The sequence below is a fragment of the Lonchura striata genome, chromosome 19 (assembly GCF_050655825.1).
Source record: "Lonchura striata isolate lonStrDom1 chromosome 19, ASM5065582v1, whole genome shotgun sequence".
In the NCBI taxonomy this organism is placed as follows: Eukaryota; Metazoa; Chordata; class Aves; order Passeriformes; family Estrildidae; genus Lonchura; species Lonchura striata.
The window spans coordinates 7,515,656-7,537,331 of NC_140721.1; the positions used below are offsets into that span (position 1 = coordinate 7,515,656).

General features: G+C 48.0%; 2 protein-coding genes across 4 annotated transcripts in view; both read right to left on the reverse strand.

The window, feature by feature from the left end:
* Window positions 1–8,068, reverse strand: part of CAMKK1 (calcium/calmodulin dependent protein kinase kinase 1) — a 52,578-nt gene extending 44,510 nt beyond the window's left edge. For both annotated transcript variants that reach the window (XM_077787489.2, XM_031506467.3), the window contains exon 1: window positions 7,628–8,068. In XM_077787489.2, the coding sequence (XP_077643615.1) occupies window positions 7,628–8,068 (441 nt within the window). The remainder of the gene's footprint in view (window positions 1–7,627) is intronic.
* Window positions 8,003–21,676, reverse strand: part of P2RX1 (purinergic receptor P2X 1) — a 57,776-nt gene continuing 44,102 nt past the window's right edge. Inside the window, exons 13-14 of one of the 2 annotated variants that reach the window (XR_014949433.1) lie at window positions 19,847–19,960; window positions 8,114–8,137 (exon numbers count right to left, since the gene is read on the reverse strand). The gene's annotated coding sequence lies outside the window, so the exon portion shown is untranslated. Of the gene's footprint in view, window positions 8,138–19,846; window positions 19,961–21,676 lie in introns of both variants that reach the window. The other variant, XM_085557096.1, reaches the window with a different exon arrangement.

Here is a 21,676-nt window from a genome sequence, read left to right on the forward strand (position 1 = left end):
CACCTGGTGTTAAAGCCACCCTTCCTCTGGAGCTGCACACCTTGCTGCAGAACCAAGCTCCAGCAGAGCTCAGAGCTCCTGCTGGCATCTCTGCAGCGCTGGCACCAGGCAGAGTGGGCTGCATGGAGTTTGCCTTGGTCCTCCCTGACCACAGCACTGAGCTGCACTGCAGGGCAGGGAGGAGCCCCCAGCTTTGTGGGGTGAGGAAAAGGAGGAGTTTCCAGCCCCAGGACACAGTGTGGGCTGAGCATTAGATGGGATACACTTCCCAAGCCAGCATTATCAACATTTCTCCCCAAGACTGCCAAGCACTAAAGCAGGCTGGAAATTCACAGCCAGCCTCTGCACTTCTTTGGGAGCAAAGCTGCTATAAAACATGCAGACAGGTAGATTAGCCTTCCCATAAACCTCTAAATAGCCCTGCCATCTACAGAAGCAGCACCACGACATAAAAGCAGTGCCAGATGCCTTCTGTCCATTTGGAAGAACAGGGGTGGGAGAGTCCCTGCCCCAGGCAGCATTTCCACCAACAGCAACACTCCTCTGCCTCTCAGGGCCCAGCACAGGTGTGGGAGATGATAATTTGGACTCTTCTCCATCACCAACCAGAAAACATTCCTAATGCTCCTAACTCAAGAGGTCATCACAATAAAAGGAATGGGGGACTGATGACTCTTAAAGCCTACAAGCCATGGCTTGTCAGGAATATAAGGAATGGTTGAAATCTTGATCTTATTGCCAGGGAAGGAAGTTTTTTCCACCTCCCTGACAGGGAAGAGCAGCCAACTGTGAGTAATGGGGCCATAGAAGTGTATTAACTCTGCTGCTAGCAAAGCACATATCTTTCCAAAGGTAAAACCCCAATCCATCAGAACTAGGAGGTAAAAACCAAGGTAAAACCCAATCCATCAGAACTAGGAGCACCAAGGGATGAGAAAGCATGACCCAGCAAAAGCCAAGATGCAAGGCATGAGGGGCCTGTAAGGATGTCCTTCCCCAAAGGAGGGGTCAGCATGCAGGAACCCAGGGTCTGGACACGAGGAGGACAAATTCCCCTGCAAACCCTGTGCCAGCAGATTCACTTCCCAGTGTGAGGCTGTGCTTTGAATCGTGGTGACTTTCACAGATTCAGCAGGAACACTTTTCTCATGATGTCTCCTGTCCTGGTTTCTCTGTCCTCAGCTTTGTACCCCTCACCTGGTCCTGTGCAAACTGCAGTGCTGCAGAGGGTGAAACACCCACTGGAGCAGCTGGAAGAGGCAGGAAACGTGACCATTCCTTCAAGAAAGCCTCCAACCACCTCAAATCTCCTGCTCTTCAAACCAGGTCTTGCTAGGAGGCTTCCTCCGTGAGCAGGGATGACTTGCAGGAGTAGATAAAGCCTTTCACACACAGCCATCAACTCTTTGCTGTGCACTCAAAATCTTCTTTTAAGCCAAGGTGGCATCTCTACAGCACGAAAAGCTGCTTCTTCTTGCTCACAGACTGCCAAGGAAGCCATGGTGGCATTTTTTCCCTCCTTCCAGAAGGAACAGAGCCCTTTGTATGGGATGCAATCCATCCATCCATCCAGGCAAACCTCCACACAAAGCAGGAGGAGGGACTGTGCCTTATCCCTGTGTCCAAGCCACCAATTCCTTTGACTCTGTCCTTCCACCACCCCTCTTACCTCTGGCCAGAAATCACCATTCTTATCCCCCACCAGACTGATCACCTGAAACATCTCCCTGGTGCTTCACTGCTGCTAGATGGAGCTTGTGACACCACAACCCCCATTTTTGGGGACAGTTTTTTGAAAGGGGTGGATAAACACTGGGAGGGAACACCCAGAAAGTTCCAAGGGAAAGGCAATGAGCAGATGTGCAGCAGAGCCTCCCAGAGCTCACTGTCACTGTCACCACCTGGCCCACAGCCCCCTGCTCTCCACTCAGGTAATTCCTGCTGGGAAGCAGCAGCACTTCAGCTCCTGCAGTGCTTCCAGCACTTGAGCTGGACACAGCAGAAATCAAACCACATTATAGGTGCTCTCTGTGTCTTTTCTTCTTGCTGAAAAGACCATAATTCAGTGCTGAAGCAACTCCTGCCACATGTTGCTGCAGGCTGGAAGGGTTGTTCTGTTATTTGCTTCTCCCACAGGAAATGGGATAATTGTCCTATTCCTTTATCAGAGAAAAACACCTATCTCTGGGCCAAGTGTTTCTTTAAGATAACATTGTACAATTCTCCTGATTTCACCACCCTGATGTGTTTGAAACTGCTGATAAATACAAATAGAGCTGAACCTTAATGAGATCCTTAAATGAAAAGCTGTAACCAAATTAGAGTGAGCCAGTCCAAGTGTGCAATTATTTGTTTCACCCTAAAAAACAAGATGCCCTCTGTGTTAACAAGTCCAAGGTATTAGTCAAGAGAGGAAGGGAGAGGGAAATCAATGCTACAGAAGACAAAAATTGGTCAAAAATCATAAAGCACAGTGCAGCCCAGGCCCAGTGCCAGAAATCCACTGTGGCCACCACTGGGTGACAGGAATCCTGAGAAACTGAGAATTGAGCCTTTGCTGCCCCAGGGGAGATGCATGGATGGGAAAGGAGAACCAGAGCTGATTTCCAAAATCAGACCTTTCTGAAAACAGACTGCCTACATATATATAATGGACAATACATATATAATGGAGAATTTCGCCCCTTAAACAAAGCCAAATTCCCCAACCTGAAAATAATTTTCAGCAATTCAGAGATACACCTTAAAGAGAAGCATGGAAGAAAAATGAGGAAACACTGGTTTAAACTCATCCTGCCTAGAAGGGGAAGTGAAGGCAGTTCTGAAAACAGACAAAAATAAAAACAAAAGCCAGAAAATGGGTATTGAGGGCAGAATTTGTTCAGGGATAGAGAAGGATAGACAGGAAGCCCAGACCTCATGGTGGTAAAAAAAATAAACAGATTGTGAAACAACATCCAAAAAGAAGTGCAAAAAAGAAAGCCCAGCCCTGCTGCACCGCCCTGGCCACGGCTGGGCAGAGAGCTCAGCACTGGGGCTCACCCACCTGAGAGCCCAGAGCTGATGCAGGAGCCTGGGACTCGTGGGACCAAGGCAGACCCTGCCAGCCCCCCTCCAGCTGCAGCTCTGGGCTTTCTCCTCCTCTCACACCTTACCCTCAGGCAAGTTGGAAATGCAACTTTAAATAAAGGTTAATTCATCCAAGGAAAAGAAATTAGCAATGTGAGAGAGCCTTCTTTGAAGAAATGTTTTCCAAGTATCTATAATCTTTTCAAGAGCTCTGTTTGAACATCACAGTAAGGCCTCTAGAAGAAATTCATCCGGGGAACTTGTAGGGCTGGAAGGGGAAGCTCTCAGCCCATGCTGAGCAGGAGCTCAGCTCCTGCCTCTGTCCTGGCCCCACCTGAGTTTACCTTTGTGCACAGCAAGGAAACCACTTTATGAAGAAAACCAGGCAGGTGCCAGGCCTTGGAGGAGTGTGACACCTGGGTCGGCCAAGCACCAAGGCACTGCCTCAGATCTGGACACCAGCTGCTTCAAACCAGCTGGCCAAACAAGCAGGGAGCTGTGATAAAGATGAGAAAGAACAAGGAAAGAAAGGACAAAGAAGTGATTTATTTTCCATGCCTCTGGAGTAAGCCATGGACAATCCAGCATAGGAAAATTCCCTTTGTCAGCTCGTTCTCCTGCCTGCATCTGCAGGCCAGGAGCATCTCCAGGGAGGGAGCAGGCACTGGCCTGACTCATCCTCTCCACTCCTGCTGGAGCACACACAGCTGCAGCTGATTTCCATGACTGCAGGGACACCTGGAACAGTCTCCTACTGATCCTAGAGGGTGGAGAGAATGTAGACACCAGGGCAGGGGGGTCTGGGGTTCAGGGGGAAGGAGGGAACAGGTGAAAGGGAAAGGAAATTCAACTGGAAGAGACTGGAGAAGAGATTGTATAAAGCAATTAACTGTGCTGGCAGGTCTGGGGAGAAAACCTGAAAAAAAAAAGACATATTTTATTCTTTTCCTAGCCACTCTTCAAGTAAGATTTTCTTGGCTAACTAAAAAGTTGCTTTAAAACAGCAGAATTAAAAAAAAAAAACAAAAACAAAACCCCAAAACAAAAACAAACGCAAACCAAACCCACCAGCACTGCACTTTCAAATGCCTCATTCCAACACACAGCACCTCTCTCCTTTCACAGATCCAAGACCTGCTGTTATAGGTGGGACAAACTCTGTCAGTCAACACATGGACAAGATTTCAGAGAGTATTTCCCTGGTACATTCAAACAACAGGGCATCATCTGGGCAGCAGAGCAGAAGCTGCTTTTAGCAGTCTCCGGAAAATCCTCTCTTCTTGCCTTGCAGCCAGCACAGAGCAGGAGCCAGGAATGTCACATCAACAGAGGCAAAGTGGGTCTAAACTCTGGGGCTTGTGCCTCAGTTCTGCAGCTTGATGTACCCTTATTAGCTTCAGCTTAATCACTTCTGTGCCACAGCTAAGGGCAAAGCCATTCCCTTGTCACAGCAAAGCACTGATAGGCAGCAAGGCAGCAGAAATGCCATCAGGTACTCCTGCCAGGGAAGGCAGCACTGAGAGAACCTTCCATGCATAATCTAAGAAAAGAGGGGAACAAACAGGGAGCTTTTAAAATTACAGATCAATTTCTGATAGAGAAATGACAGAACACAGTAACACTGTTGGGAGAGCAGAACATGTTACTTCTCTTGCAGGGCTAAACTGCAGACCCAGACTTGTCAGCAGTGGCTGCAGGACACCAGCAGCTGCCAACTCTTTGTCCAAGGGCAGTTGGCCAGCTGGTGTCTCTGGGAATAGCCTTTGTGCAAGACAACAAGCCCCAGCCCTGCTGCAGCCCTGCCAGCCCAGGAGCTACACCTGCCTAGTAACAAATCCAAGAGCTGTGCTCAGAAGGCAGCTGTCTGTGGAATGGTCCCAGTGACTGGACAGCCCCAATCCACTGCTGCTGCCACTTGATAAATCCTCCCTCAGCTTCAGCTCTTGTACCTCTTGATCCCTGAACAGAAGTTTTCCTCCCAGCTTGTGAACAAATATTAAACCAGCATTAAAAAGCTCAGTAGTATCTCTCTAAGAGAACACAATGTTCTTCCACAATTCATCAGAGAAAGCAGAGCATTCAGCTCTGCTGTATCCCCACACTCTGTCTCTGCACAGCACATCTCTCCAGATCAGTCCAGGATACAGCACCAGCGACAGACAGGCACTGAGCTGCCATCCTGCTGGAGAGGGAAGCAGACTCAGATGAGATGGCTATCAGCACAACAGGAAATTGTGACATGCAGCTGTGCCACCCATCCCTGCCCCTGACAGACAGTGCCTGCACATGGCTGCTGATAAAGCCTGAGTGCTCCTGAACTTCAGCTCCAGCTCTGCACAGACCCTGACCTGGGCAGTGGCCACGAGCTGGAGCAATGGATGTTCTGCTACTGAAAGGCACTGACTGAGGATGCCAGAAACCCAAAGCAAGGGGAAAGAACCAACTCCCAGATGGCTTTAAGCAGGTGAGAGGCACAGACTGGAATACAAATGTGCAGCTTGCCTAGAATAAGGAGCCATTTGCAGGCAGGTCAGGGCAATGCCTGCTGACCTGGATGTTGTCACTGACCCACCAGTCCTGCTGCTCACTGGGGGTCTGCATATCAGAGTGACCACCAGCAGCACCATGACTGTATTTCTCATTATGGGCTGACTTCATCCAAAACAGGACCAAAAGCCTCAACATGGAGAGCCTGGTAACTTTTAGAATCCATGACAGAGGACAGAAGATCTGCTCTCTGGTTCTGTCAGAGCTCCCTGCTGTCTCTCTCACATGCACAGCCTCAGACTGGCAGTGCCTCTCACAGCCACCAACACAACAACCCTTAACAGCCACCTGGCAGAAGCAGTGGTGACCCTGGGCACTGGAGCAGGGCTGTGTGCAGGTTGCACACTCTCCTGGCTGTCACACACTGCTCACCATCCAGTGCCCAGCCTCAAATTTTACCCTGTATCCAAACATGTATTTTCCTAATCCTTCTGTTCCTTATGGGGTACAGATGCTATCCCTATAAGGTGGGAAGGAGCAGCACAGCTCCTGAGAGTACGTGAGGGCAAGCACCCACCCCAGAATGTTCCCAGCTGGCCCAGGTTCCCTTCCCACTCTTCCCACAGCCATTCCCCATTAATATGAGTGATGGTTTCCAATAGGCACAGCTCTGTTACACAGCAGAGCTCTCTCAGTGATATCCAAGTGATCACGAAAAAGGCAGCACTGTGTGAAGAGCTGCTGCAGGAGCAGGGACACCAGGGCTCCACATCTGCATTCCAAACACTGCCCACCCCACCCCCAGGCAGTAACCCTTGCTCCCCAGGATGCAGATGCTGTGGAAGAGGATGGAGTACTTTGAATTGGCTTGCAGATGGGAATGTGCCAGTCACACTTGACTGCAGTTATGTTGAAAGATTTCAGAAAAGCCTCACTCCTGGCACAGTCACAGCACTGCAGGATGGGAGAGCTGGCACTCAAGTCACGTCCTGCTTCCAAGAACTGGCTGCTTTCCCTCCCTGCCTCCCTTATTAAAGCATATGGCTGCTGTCAAAGAAGCTGCAGCCTCTGCAGTGCACCTTCTGCATGTATCCTCTTATCAGCAGGGGATGCACCACCCGCCCCACAGCTGATGTGGCTTGCACAACTCCCCAGAGGACAACTGATTTGGTGTGCACCACCATCCTCTCAGGGGCAAACACCCACTTCTCAAAAGGGAAACACCAAGCCACACAGATGTTTCGCTCCAGGTTCCTTGGACCCACACTGGCAGAAGTCTAAACTCCAGTGGTTTGGTCCCTGTGTTGCCACAGGCATCTAGGTCATGACACTGGGCAGTGTGGTGTGAACATCCCTCTGCTCCCCACCACAGCACTGGGAATTGCAGCCATCACCCACTTCCATCAAGACACTCAACCACTGACAGCATTGTCACAGCTCCTCCAGGGCAGGTCTGGGACCAGGAGAGCAGCTGCAGAACAGCCACAGCCACCCAGACACCCCTCTGAAGGAGAGTAGGGTCACAGCTTTCCCTTACCACTGCTGTTACAAATGCTTTAAAGAGAAAAGAAAACCTGACAGGAGCCAGGCATTTAAGCTCTTTATAAAATTAAATCATGCCTTCAATTATGGCAAAACACAATAGTAGATACTTAATCTCCAGAAGTTTAAATCCATAAAATACCATCAGCAAAGCTGCTGTGACTGGTGAACTCCCCAAGGGCACCTACAGCAGGGACACAAAAGCAAAGTCATTTGGCCACAGCCCTTTCTCTGAACACCCTGAAAGGCTTCCTGCATGCCACCATGACACAGGGTCATGGTCCCTTAGCAAGACTATCCCAGGCAGGTGAGGGCTAAAGGAGCCAAATGTCAGGGCCAGGGCTGCACCCAGCAGAGCTCTCCAGTTCCAAGCTATACCACCCCTGGTTCCAGGGATTTTTCTCCCCCCCACACTTTGAAATAATAGTGCTTTCAGATCTACTACTCCAGAAGACTGAAGGCTCCCATTAGCACCTGAGAAAGACTTACCTTACCTCAACACCTCAGCTGTAGGGGAGAACATGCCTACCTCAGAGTCTGATATGGAGACCCGATTGGACTCTATTGTTGGTCTCCTGATTATACGTGGGGATGGCCCTGTGGAATAAGGACCACAACCTGGAGTGTTGCTAGAAGCCAAATAACCTCCCGATGATCTTTCCTGAAGGGACAACTTCCTACTTGATAGACCAGGTCTGGTTAGAGGTCTCTTGGGAACATGCCTCAAGTGAGCATCTTCTGACTGTTGGGAAGGCAGAAATTCATTGATTCCCACATCACTGCTGACTCCATTTCTTTGGATGTCCTTTATGTTATCAGAAAAGACTGTGTCATTTTCTTCAGGGTTGTCTTCACCATTTTGGTCCTTTCTGTCTGGGACAACAGACACATCTATGGCTGCCACCCTCTCCACCAGTTCAGTCTGTGTGTCCATGCCTCCATCCACGACATTTGCTGGAGAGTCCCCCATGGCTGTGTCCAGCTTGTTTGCTCTCAGATGAGCAAAGTGATGTTAGTGCTCAATGGCTCCATGAAATACCTGAGAGGAATCACAAACAGAGGTAAACCAAATAGAAATGTTCATTCAGCACAAACATAAGCAGTCATTTCTGCCTTCTTCCAGCATGCAAGAAAGCGAAGGCAAAATACTGGCTGGCTGTAAACAAGGTACAAACACTCAGATTAAAAGGCAAATCCAGGCATTGAGCTAGACAAGAAAGAGATAAAAATGAGATTTTATCTGATGTGTAACAAGTGACACAGCTAAAAAGCATTTCTCCTTCTGTAGCCAGACCTACAGCCAACCAGAGCTTACAATACTGGGAGAAGCATCCCAACAGTTGAGGGCCAAGGGTCGAATTTTTGACCTCTTCAATTCTTATTTATAGGATACAAGAGCTTCTGGCATGTATTGAAACCCAACAGGCACAACAGCAACTCCACAGCCATTTAGGGCTCCCCAGTAGTCTCTCTGCTGCCCTGTAGGGCCTTAGAGAGTGTCACAGAACGGCCAAGCCTGGTGACTTCCACACTGCCATGTGCAACATGGTCAGCAAAAGCAGAATTTAACAACAAATCCAGTTCCAGGGTCACCATTAATCTTGCTGCCCACTGTATATAAAGGCTATAGTGATTTGCAAATCAAGAATACTTAATAATTAAAGTGTGGTGAGAACCAGCTTTTCCTCAGGAAAAGACCTACAGAACACAAAAGTGCAATACAAAGCTAAAACTGCTGCATAAAATTGCTGTTTCCTGGATGCTAATTGCAGTCCCAATTTAAAACAGATTTCAGTCTTCCCAGCACAGCACAGAGCAGGAAATGATCCTCTGCAGCACATGGCTGTCAACATTTAATCACCTCTGAAGATGCAACACTGCATCATTTCATCCCTGTGCCCAGCTTCTGAGGATAACAGAGGAGTACTTGACTTCACTCACAGCATCCTAGCCTGCATCCAGTAAATTCCAGAGTAGGCTTAACCCTGAAATATTGCAAGCTGTGGTTCTCTGTAATCAAAGCAGGTTGTGCATAAATCCCTGCAAGCCAGGTGACACTTGCAGCTACATTTAATTTACATGAGGATGGGCTGGGGGTGAGCGAGTCCAAAGAGCCCCATCCAGCACCAGCACTCAGAACCCTTGTCAGGGAGCTGGGCTCAAAGCTGCCCAGCAGTGCAGTGCTCAGTTAAACAAACTACAGTAAACTCTGCTGCACAGGGATGACGTCCTGAGTCCCCCCGGCAGCCAAGCTCAAGCAACCTTTTATATCAATGAGAAAACCAGATTAAAATCTTGACTGGAGGCTCACCGTAGGTCATGTGCCAATCACAGGGAGACAAGCTGGGCTCAGTGTCACAGAAAGGGAATATCCAAATCTAAGATGCTCCTCTCCACATCCCACTGTTCACCTCCTTTCCCCCCTCCTGTCTTTTCTGCAGGCTTGCCTGAAACTAATTGACAGAAGTGTCACTCACTCAAAACAGTAATGAAATGGTGAGATCAGCTTTAGAAGCTTCTATTAAAACTATATTTAAACACATCAATCCCGAAGCACAAATCCCCTTTGGAGCCAGGGTGCAGGCACTGGGGGAGGGGTTCAGTGGGGTTCAGTCCAGCACACACTGCACACAAACCCAGGGGGAAGCAGCACGAGCCTCCCCTCTGCCAGACCTCCCTGCTCTGCAAACCCCAAACCCAGGCTGCAAACCAGCAAGGCAGCAGTGACCCTGCAAAACCCATTTGTGGGAAGTCCACCGAGGATTTGCTGTCTGCAAAATGCCTTTGGGAAGTCTGGAGAGCTTCTGAGCTAAACAAGGAGCACCAGCTCAGGGCTACTGCAAGCCTGCAGTCAGCCCAGCTCTTCTGCAGAGGCTCTCCCTGCTCTGCAGAGCCTGGGAGCAGCACATTTCCCACTGACACACGTGGGAGATGCCTGCATGCTTGGCTCTGTGGGAAGGTGATCTCCTCAGCCCCAGGGAGGCACAGTCAGCCCCCAGCCCTGCCTGTGGATCAGGGCTTCCCAGGGCTGCTCTGCACCAGCCACATCCCTGCTGTCATTAGCCCCTGCCAGGGCTGGGCTGCAGCTCTCCTGGCAGGCTGGGACATCACAGAAATCATTCTAAATGAAGGCAAGGAGGGAGCAAAAATGCTTCCACCATTTAACCCATCTTGCCCAAAGGATAGGAGGAAGCCTCCAGGCTACCCTGTGCTGAAAGCTGTTTCTTCTGCCTACAGAGAAACAAACCACCTTTCCTTGATGCAGCTTTAGCCCCTGGACACTCACAGCTCACCTCACACCCAGGCAGCACCAAGAGGAAAATGAATCTGCAGCTGAAGCCTGCAGCTCCTTCACCTCCTCCCCTCCTCCTGCCATGAGGTTTTCCCCTTCTGTGGGAGCAAGGGCAAGGAAGAATCTGCCCACGTTGCTTGTGGATGGGTGTGAAAGCCCACAAACCACCCACCTGCAGTGAACATTTGTGAGTCTCATGCTGCTCAGCCAGCAGGAAAAAAGGCCAGGAGCACTGGGAAGAGCAGCCCAGCAAACAGTGATGCTTGTGTCAGTCACCTGAGCAGCTCCTCAGCACCCAGAGCAGGCACCCAGGGTGTCTCCCCCTCAAAAGCTGAAGCAAACTTGCTCAGTTCTAACCCACAGCACAGGCTGCAAAGTAAATCCTCAGATAACTGACAACTGAACTAGATAAACTGAAGATAAACCCCATAAATCAGTTCATCCCATCAAAATGAAAACAGACTCATACATTGCTGAAACAAATAATACAGTGCTGCTAAAAGCAGGCTTTAAATAAAATAATAGTTCATCTGTAGAGCTGGGCTTTGTTTCAAGTTCTGCTGTTTTGAAGGATTACTTTTCACTGATAAATCCTCCAAAACTGTATTGGAAAGCAAAGATTTCTGAATAAGCAAATCAGTCATGTGCAGCCCAGCCTCTTTGTGCATAAACTCAGTACAAAAGGCAACTATTCATTTCTGCAAGGCTAAATCAACGGTGGATTTGCAGTTTTTCAGGCTGTGGCACAACCATACCTTGCCATGATCGGAAATCCCAGCAAAACAGAAATTTCACCACCACCATCTCCCCGCTCCTTCACAGCTTTGCTGTCCCTGATCCCCCACAACACTGAACACCTGCTGTAGAGCAGAGGATAATGCTGAGACATGAACCAAAGCTGCAAACAAGCTTATATGAGCAAAATTAATTTACTTACAGATATCTTATTTACCATTTTTCCCTGTAGCTATTCCTCTGCTGCAGGCAGATTGCCACTTCAACCCTGATTTTCACAATATATTTATCAAATGGCTGCATATATTTCCCAGACTGGCACTGAGCAGAGAATGGTACAAAAAACCCTTTTGAAAGGAATATGATCCTGGAGAAAACCTCTCTGTATTTTACGTGGGAGTGGGGGATGAGCAGATGCAATTCATTTTGCTGCTCAATAAAGTATTCCAAATCACTGTTTGAAAAATAAAAAAATGTAAATGTGGTTTACTGTCTGCTCCATCATCTTGGCTAACTAGAAATGTTCCTATCAGGAAGGATTGGGAGACTAAAAGGCCCTGAGCCACAGCAAACCCAGCTTCATTTCCCAAATTTGCTAGAGACTGCAGAAAAGTGACTTTATGGCTTTGTCGCAGTTCCAGGTTAAGAGGAATGATGCTGCTTCTCCTTTGTGTCCCTGAGAACACACCTGCCCTGTGCTGAGGCCATTGCAGGAAAAGAATCCCAGTGAATAATTACTGTAATGAACATTTGCACAGAAAGGGCTCAGGCAGATTCTGCTGCTGCTCAGAGGCTGCCAAGTGCTCATGGCTGGCATCCCCCATCAGGGATGTCACCCCGAGACCCTCCCTGCAGGCACATCCTTCAGCTGCTCCTGACCACACGAGACCCACAGGCACTGTCACAGAGAGAGCTCCCAAAAAGCACAGCAGCTTCACTCAGTGCTCCACTATCCACCAGCAAGGTCAGGCATCAGGCCAGGCTCTCCAGTCAGTGCAATGATCCATGCTCCAGGAGTGGCTGCCTGCAGAGGGATGTCACAGAATTCACAGGATCACTGGGTTGGGAGAGATCTTCAAGATCATGGAGTCCAACCCAGCCCCAGCACCTCAACTCAACCCTGGCACCCAGTGCCACATCCAGGCTTTGTTAAACACACCCAGGGATGGGGACTCCACCACCTCCCTGAGCAGACAATTCCAACACTTTATCACTCTTTCCATAAAGAACTTTTTCCTAATATCCAGCCTATATTTCCCTTGGTGCAGCTTAAGACTGTCATTCCCATCATCAGCATCCATCAGCTCAGGTGAGACCCCCCCCAGGAACCCCCTCCTGCCTGGGGCAGAGCTAGCAGCACATCTGTCACCCCGTTCTTTTGAGAGTTTTAAAGTTCTTCTAAAAGTTTCTTATGCCTTCTGATGTTTACATAGCTCTACTGAATTTTCTCACACTGTTCATGTAAATAATGATTGTTTTGCATTTTTCTTTGTGGGGGGAAAGAATTGTTGGACTGTTGGTTTGATTGGTGTGGTTGAAGAGGTGGCAATTTCACCCTCCAATCCACTGTCACTTTTTCTGTTGTATATATCACAGAGTCAGAAAATAAAATTGTTCTTTGGGTTCTTTTCTTTCCCCTTTTACATCTAGTGTCTGTGTGCGAGTTATTTTGTGTCATAGTGTGACAATTGGAGAAACTTTTAGCAGAACTTTAAAACTCTCAAAAGAACAGGACAAGACACACCCAGCCCTGTGTGTTTCCTTCAGACATTGCCCCCAGCAGCACGGCCAGGGAGAAAGAATCTGCTCTGACAGCTGTCAGCAGCAGCAGAAAGTGCCTGCAAGGAGAGCAGCAGCATGTCCTGGGCTGGGCTGCCAGGTCCTGGACAGCTCCTCAAATGACATTTTAGAAATAGCAGGTCAGCAAGTCCCTTCCAGAGCCAAAGCTGTCTCCTCACACCAAGCAACACAGATTAGGAGAATTTCCATCCTGAAGTGTCTCCTGTGCTCCCAGTTCTGCAGGACTTCCCTGAGCACTGCTACCCTGGTATGAGGGAGATAATTCCACACCCCCACTTTGACCCCATCAATTTTTATACATGTGGGAGGCACTTGCTCTGAGCCCACTCCAATACCTTTGGTCTGGAGAAGTTTGAGGAGAACTTGGGTCCCACAGCCATGCACTGGAGCAACAACTGAGCTGCCACAAACCCCACAAGCAGCTTGAAACACATGGAACTTCAGCTATAATGCACCAGCCATTTATGGGTCTCACTGCTGTGGTGGGAGAGCAGCCAGAGGGTTCATTTTTCCTGCAGTAATTAAATTCAGAGCATGTTGGCACATATTTCAGCTCTGCCCACCCCTGGCACACCAAGCAGGGCACCTGAGGGTGAGATTGCCTCCTGCCCATCTCCATTCACACTGCTGCTGCCAGGAATCAGGCCTTGGAGAAGCAAATGAGCTTCTTGGCATCTGTGAAAATCAGTTTCAGACATTGCTGGCCGAAATGCTGCCCAAACCAAAGGACAATAAGAAGCTGCATCTCTGTGAAGCTGAAAAGAAGCAAATCCCTGCAGTCTTTGCAGAGATAATGAAGGCAGGTGTACACTGCTCATTTGGACTGTGTCCTCCCTGGGAAGGGCCAGTAATCATTTTGGATACTAACTTCTGACTAGAAGAAGACATTAACACAACCTAAATGATAAATAAGAGCATACTGTTGGTGCTTTCTGCACACACCCCATATGTTTGCTTTGTCCTAGGGCTCACAAGGCTCTTGTTTCAGGGCACAGACAAGCATATCTTACTGAGAAATCACTCAGTCCTGCTGTAATCATCCAGGTCCTCTTCTCTCCACAGCTCTTGGCAGTGAGCCTGGCTGTTGTGCCACAGCTGAAAATCAGATCTGAAGCGAGGTGCTTTGATGACTTGTGTGAAGCTCCTCACACAGCTTTAACAGCAGCCAGGGAATGAGAAAGAACAGCAGCTTCTGCAATTCAACACTATGTGAGAAGTCTGAAAAGCAAGTTCAGACCCCTGGTCCTGCTTCTTAAATGACAACAAACATCTCCAGACCACAGGCTGGAAAATGCAGTATTCTACCTCCTCCTCAGTCCTGTTCAAGGCAGGGTGCCTTCCTAAGGGATTTTGGGGCCAGTTCTGCCCCTGAGCTACAGACAACAAGCAATCCAAGGTGCACAACTCTGTGCTTGTCCTGCTCTCCTCTCTTCTCCCTGAGAGGCCCCATCTGAAGGCAGAATTTGGGGTTTTGATCTGATAAAGGACTGAGGCTTTCATGACCCTGGATGTAAAGTATAGATACACATGTGAGACACAGGCTGAGCTCAGCAGTGATCTCCTGACATTATCAGGTGAAAAACTGAACCTACAAACCATGAAAGCCATGTGACCACTTTTAAGAGCAACTAATACCATATTTAAAATAAGTTTTGAAACTAGCCAGGATGCTGAACCAAGATCTCCAGTCTACCAACCTACAATTCAAGAGATAACAATCACCTTGTGCACAGTCCTGAGCCCGGAAAGTTATACAAAAGATTTCCCAACTGCATTATATTTCATCCCTCCATGTTCTAATTATATGGTTAAATACATTTGCATAATCAGATGCAATTATACTAATTGCATATATAAGCAATAATCAACCAAAAATTACTCTGAAGAAAAAAGTTTCTACTTAAGGAAATTTCTGTAACAAGAAAACATTGAGGAATGCCAAATCTATCTAAGCGAGAGTGATATTAACATTAAACACTCCAGATAATGCAGGTGAAACGAGAGCCCTGCCAGAGCATTATCTAGTGCAGCTCTGCACTAGATTTTAACCATGTTTTAACATTTAACTATGTCTTTGGTGGGGACAACACCAAAGAGCTGAAGAGGAGTTGTGCTCCTTTGTACTCAAGCCCTGGCTACAAATGACTTTGGTAAGACAGGTTTGGCTGCTGTGTTTTATTGTGCTCCTTAGCAGAGGTTCAGCAAGACTTGTGGCCATCAGCTTCTGCTGCTAGACTACATTCACTTCTGCTTTAATCTCTTAAAGCTGTTTATCAGTGTATAAGCATCAGAGCTGCTTTTATTTTGCAAATTGCAGCTGGGAAAGCACGAGGAACAAGCAATGAGAAGCACTCAGCCCACATATCCCACAGTTTTTGCTTTCAGTGATTCCAGGTGCTGTGACTCACCATCTCTGCATAGCCCCAAGTGACCACAAAGCAGCACATCCCAGCACGAAGCTCCTCACCAACTCTGGTGACAACCTGAGCTCAGATCGCACCAAATCCCATTTGCCCTTGTGACAAGGGACACAAAAGCCATGTGGGGGAAGGACCCTGGCCACTGTGCCAGCCTGCTCCCAGCTCCTGACACGGTGGCAGTGGGAGGATGGATGAGGTTGGTGTGGGCAGAGAGCCCAAGTCCAGTCCTGCTGTGTGACCACCAGCCTTACTGGGTGCTTTGCCTCACTTCCAAGTGACCCTAGGGACAGCAATGTGAAGGATTTTGGCACGTTAATATGCACACACAGCCTGGACAACATGGGCACCCCATCTCAGGTGTCAGGGGAGAACAAAAACCCATTTCTAAAGCTGCTCTCAGCTGACACCAACTCAGACCTCAGAGCCTGCCTACCCCAACCCCCTCTTCCAGCCACCATCAAGAGTGCAGGAAATACCCCACATGCAACCTGCATGCTGCACAGGGAAAGCTGATGCCCTCAAATCCCATGGAAAAGCAGCACCTGTAAGAGTTCTTGGTGCTACAGCTTGAGGTGGGCACAGGAGGATCCCATGAGGGTCAGTGCAGGACCTGTGCCATGGAGGGAGCAGCTCCTGGGGCTGAACATGAGCAGGGGAGAGGAGGAGGAAGAAGAGGAGGAAGAAGTACCATGGTTTGTTGTCACTTGCTGGGCTGAGAGGCAGTGATTCCTAGGGGAGGAGGCAGCCGTGGCAGGGAGCACAGCTTGCTGGAGGTGGATTTAAACAGCCAGTGAGGGGGTGCTTCAAAAAATAACTGAGAATGTCAGATTATATGAAAGTTGAAAGACTTAGATTATTTGTAAAATACTAACAAGTAAGGCACTAGCCAGGCTCTATTGATTAATGAGCAAAATAACTGCCTCAGAAGCAGAGACGCTTTAATATTTAGGGCCTTCATTGCAATAATGGCTTTCCAAACATCTGTACCATAGCCAGGTAAATGGCAGGTTAAAGAAAAAGAACATTTGCAGTTGTTCTAAGGCAAAGAGACTGGTCTCAGGTGAGCCATCTTCTGATGCAATCCATAATGAACTTCAAAATTGTCCCAGAAGATGATACAGATCTCTGTGTCACTGTTTGTTGTGATAAACAAACTGAAAACTAAGAAATCAAGATACCTGAACAGCCTCTCAGTCTGCAAGGGCTAAGTCTAATATTCCACAATGGCCAAATCCCCACTGATCTCTTGGGAGCAGAACCAGGCACTGAAACCAAACCTGTCTCTAAGCCTGTGCAGCTACCAGAGCCTTTGGGTGACTTTGCAGGACAGCAGGACCAGGGGAGCAGCAAGCAGCCTGTGGAAAGCCTCTGTGGCACAGAGAGAAAGAAAAGGGAATAAAAGAGAAACAGAACTGAAAGCAGAATTCACAGCAATGAGCTCATGCACAGATTTGTGTGAACAGCCACAGCACAAGGCACCTGCCCTCTGGTTTTGGTGTAAGGTCTGGTTTTTAAGCCCGGTAAGCCCAGCCTGCAGCAAAGGCTCTGGAGGAGCAGGGAGCCTGCCAGCCGGGCAAGCCAGCTCTCACACACACCAATCTGTCACCCTGAGGGACAGAAACCAAGTGCACACAACAGCTGATCTTGTGGGACTGCATCCTGCTTCCACAGCAGAGCCCATGGGATACACTGGTAATTAAATAAATTAGGGAGGAGGGAAGTTGCACACCCGAAGCTGTACAGACAGGCTGCTGCTTTAGGAGCTGGGTCTCAGCCCAAGCTGCACATTGGCACCCAGATGCTTCCAGGACATCTCTGCCCTCCTCCTCAGTTTATTCCTTTCACCAGCCTATTTCTCAGCTCTGCCTGCCTCCCCTGCACCTTCTCTACTGACTGCCATGGCTAACTCTGCTCTCCAGGTGCTCACAGAATTTCTCTTACTGCTCAATATGTAAGAATTCAGTGACAGAAAGCAAATCACTGCAGAACAATGCTGCTCATTCAGCTTAAGAGCAGCATAGTGGGATCTAGGAAAGGACACATACAGATCACCAACACACCAAAAAAATCCAGCATCATACACCTTTGCCAGGCTTAGATCTCACAGAACAGACCAGCACTGTTCAAACAATTGTTTAAAATGCATCCACAAGGTGCAGAACAAGCCACAAGGCAGAACAAGTTAGCATTTATATATGTCAGGTCTTAGAGGTTTATCTCCCTCTCAGATAAGGAGAAAGCTTTCAGCTGCCTTTGAGAGATCTGGAGGTATTCCAGGGGATATATCAAGTTGCTTAGTTCTGTAAGACAGCTGCAGTGAAAAGTGTTTTCAGCATTTTAAAAACAATATTTTCCACCCGTTCCAGGATTGCAAATCTACAATAAAAGTGTAAGCACAGAACACTGCAGGCTTTCTTCTTCCAAGCAGTACAAACATGGGTAGAGATTTCTATTCAAGGTGATCTCTGCAAAGAGTTTTAACCAGGGAAATTATCCCAGCACCCATCTCTAAATGTCCCTGGGCTGAAGGGCTTCATCAGCTCTGCCAATCTGCATAGCCCCAGGCAAGGGGCAAAGCACAGAACTGCACAGGGCAAGGCAGAACCAGTGAACTCTACGACAAGACAAATGGACTTCAAATTCAGAGCTCCAAGTGTCTGTTCTATTCCACATGGCTAACTTCCATCTTCTGATAATCCTCACGTCTTCAGAAACCCCAGGACTTGAAAACATGTCCTCAGATAACCTGCAGAGTATCAAAGGCAGCAGAGAGGCTCTGGAGAGAGGGAACAGGCTCTGGAGGATGAAGAACAGATCCCACAGGAGTCAAAACCAGCTACATCACAACAGTTACCCTTGTCCTGCACACACAACCCACACTTGGAAATGTAAAGGGTAGCAGGCTTCCCACTTCCTTTGAAGCCTTAAGCTTTAGCCCTTTAAGCCTAAATGCACTTTCAAAGCCCCGAGGTCAATGACTGGAGATTATCTAGGCAAAGGCTGCTGGGGAGAAAGCTGTTCTTTTGAGTCACTGCAATGCTATTCCTGAAATTCAGGCTGATGACAACTCAGCATTTATCAGAGTGAAAAAGACTTTACAGCACCAAAGGGCCAGCAATAGTTCTCAAGGGCAGCTTTAATTAACACACAAATATGAGAATGCCACCCCAGGGCACCCCTAATTCCACCCCAGTGAAAGGGCTGAACCCAGGCTGGGGTTCCAGGCTGTCCTGGGACACCAAAGCAGTGCCCCTGCTCTAGTGGCTCAGGACAAGTGCTGTGCATTGTACTCAACCTGCTGGGCTCTTTCTCAAGTGTCACAAATGATGCAAAGCCACAGGAGCAAGGCATGACTCTGGTCACCAAGTCAGCAGGTGCAGGAGCAGAACAGGGAGTAAATCTGCTGGCAAGGAGGTGTCCAGGCAGTTTTTGACAAGCCAGGGTATAGTCCTGCCTTGCATGCCCCAGGGAGCTGCAGGAGGTGCTGCCCCAGGTGCAGAGACAGAACAGACACAGCCACACAGGGCCATCCCCTCTGTCCTAGATTGCAAGGCAATGTGTATTCTATTTGCCATCTGTTAGAGATAGGGCAGTTATCTTCTTTCATTGGGCAGTTTTTCTTTATCTCTTCCACAAACCAATCCTCCCCCCTGGGGAGACATCTGCCCATTGAGTGTCACTGCATGACTGATAAAAGTTACAGCATCCCATTGGGAGATGCTCTGCCCAGAGGGAGGAGCCAAGCATTTCTACCTGGATATAATCTGAGATTTTGAGACACCAGACTCAGCCTTTCCACTGGATTTCCCAGAGGAACAGCTGGGGCTTTCCACTGGACCTTCAGAGGAAGACTATACCCTTGTACAGGATCACTGCTCCAACAGAACCACACCTGACACTCCAGGAGGACTGCAGCCACTCCCGTTTGGACTGCTACCAACACCCTGACCAAAAGGGTTTCAGGTTGTATTCTGACTCTGTCCGTGGTTTTTCTTTTGTATTATTGCATAGATTTTGTTTTATTTTTCCCTTTTCCTAATAAATTGTATTTCTGACTTGGAGTCTCTCACTGGTTTTGCTTTCAAACCAGAACAGCCTCCCACCCGGCCTGCAGCACCTTCCTCCTGCTTACAGCAGGCAAAGCCAAAACCTTGAAAACAAGAGAGTTAGAAGCCACCAACCTCCTCAGGATTTTTGGGCTCTTCTCTTCCCTGCCTTGGGCTCCACTGCAGCTGATACCACTTCCAAATAAAACCTGAATTTGGCTGTTTGCTGCTAAAATTTTCAAGGCTGGGGGAAAAGCAACCACTGTCCAAGAGGAAGGGGTGGTAAGGAAATACGATCTGTGCAGTTTAATTGCAAGCAAAGACATGTGGGAGGATGGGATGTGGTTTACAAATGCAATGAGCATCACTCCCACAGCCAGGCCTGTCCCCTCCCCAGGAAGAGAGCAAAGAAGGAAAACCCTGAAGCCAATTGACTTGGGCACTGGTAGCAATACCTGATCCCAACAGCTGTATCCCGTGTCCTGGAAGACATCCCTGTGGCACAGGTCAGGGTGTTGCTGGCAAATGAATTGCATTGCTCTGGCTACTCAGATATCCTTCTCCAGTTGCTATGGGAAGAAAAATCAAAGAACAAGACTGGTAACAATGTGAAAAAACTAAGGAAAGCATGTGTTTAAAAGCCCTGCTGGCTGCCAGCCAGGGTGCTCAGCACCTTCCAGGCTGCATCCCAGAACAATTAGTCTGTATGCAGCCACTGAGTTTCCCAACACACTGCTCACCTCTGTGATGGAGACGTTGGCTCCACTCCAGCAAAACACTTAAACACATTCTTGAACTTTAACTGTGCTCTCAGGACAGAAGGGATGATCACCCATGCGCCAAAGCGTGAACAGAGAAAATCTCAGCCTAAAAAATGTGGAAATGCTCATAGGAGTGTCTGGGTAAATGTGTTCCACATGTGTTTGAAAGGGAGCTGCCCAGTTACTGTGGGAGCCATCCCAGGGCTCCTTTCCCAGGAGGAGAGGAGGCCAGCAACATTTTCTTCCACATTTTCTTAGGCTAGCAGGGCTCTTGTCAAGGCATTATCAGAAATAACTCTCATTGCATTAATCCTCTTAGGAGGGGTTTACCTCCATGCATCTTCCTTTCACCAGCACACACTGCAACGCAGAAGGCTCTGCCTGGCCTGTGAGGAGAGGTGATTCCCTTGGAGGCAGCTTTTGAACTATCCTCATCTGGAAGGCTTTTTGTTCAGTAACAACAGCAAAACACTGAAATTAATACCATTACTGCTACTATTATTGTTACTATCATAGTACTATAATGTATTAGTACCATTCTTTTGCCCTTGAGGCTAGCAACTATAGGTAAATTAGGTAAATTTTAAAAACATTTTAAAACACAACACAATAAAACCCTTCTTCTGCAATTAGGAGACAAAGCAAACTAGAAAACTTCTTGAGGAAGTGATAGATTACTCTTGACTTGAATTATCTGAGAGGAACTGTTGATTAAATCCTCCACACCTGTGACCCCAGAGATCTAGCACAGGCAACTATAGAAAACTGAAAACCTACAAGCCTGTGAATTATTCTCTATTACCTGACAAAAGACACCCATAGGAAAATTATTTTTAGCTTTCCTTTCACCAGTTCTGTTTAACAATAAAATCCAATTCTTCAGCTGTTTTGAAAATCTTGCCTAACACATTTCCATAGTGCCTGTTACCTGCCATGACCTACTTGTGTTTTACAGACAGTGCCTAAATACCAACAGCCAAAACCACATTTACACAGAGGAGTTAGGAGGAAGAAGGAAGTTGTTCAGGGTCACCCAGACACCACCTCAATGGTCTCTGAGAGAACGCCAAATTTTTGATTTCTGAACTCTGCCTATTTCATGCATCTTTGTACTCTTCCTATAATGAACACACCTTCCCTAAGAGCAGATCTATAACACTACATCATCATTCCTGACACAAACCAAAATTGGGCTCGTGCCTTCAGACCTGCTTCTGACAGAGCATCCCCATTTTCAACATTTGAAGCAGAGACAGGAGTTTAGACACATCCAGCTCAGCAAAGCCCCAGGTCACGCCCTGTGTGACTCTGCCAGCTCAGCTGCAGCCCAGCCACCCTGACCAAGTGAGGTGCAGAGATCACACTGTGCCACTGAGCTCCACCAGGAACCCACACCAATCAGGAATTATATCAGGAATTGCCTACACTATGTTTGTTGCAGGATGACTGTGAGATCAGAGAGATGAAAGATCAGAAAAGAAAAATCCAAAAGGTTTACTTGCTATGTAAAGCTTACAGTGGATT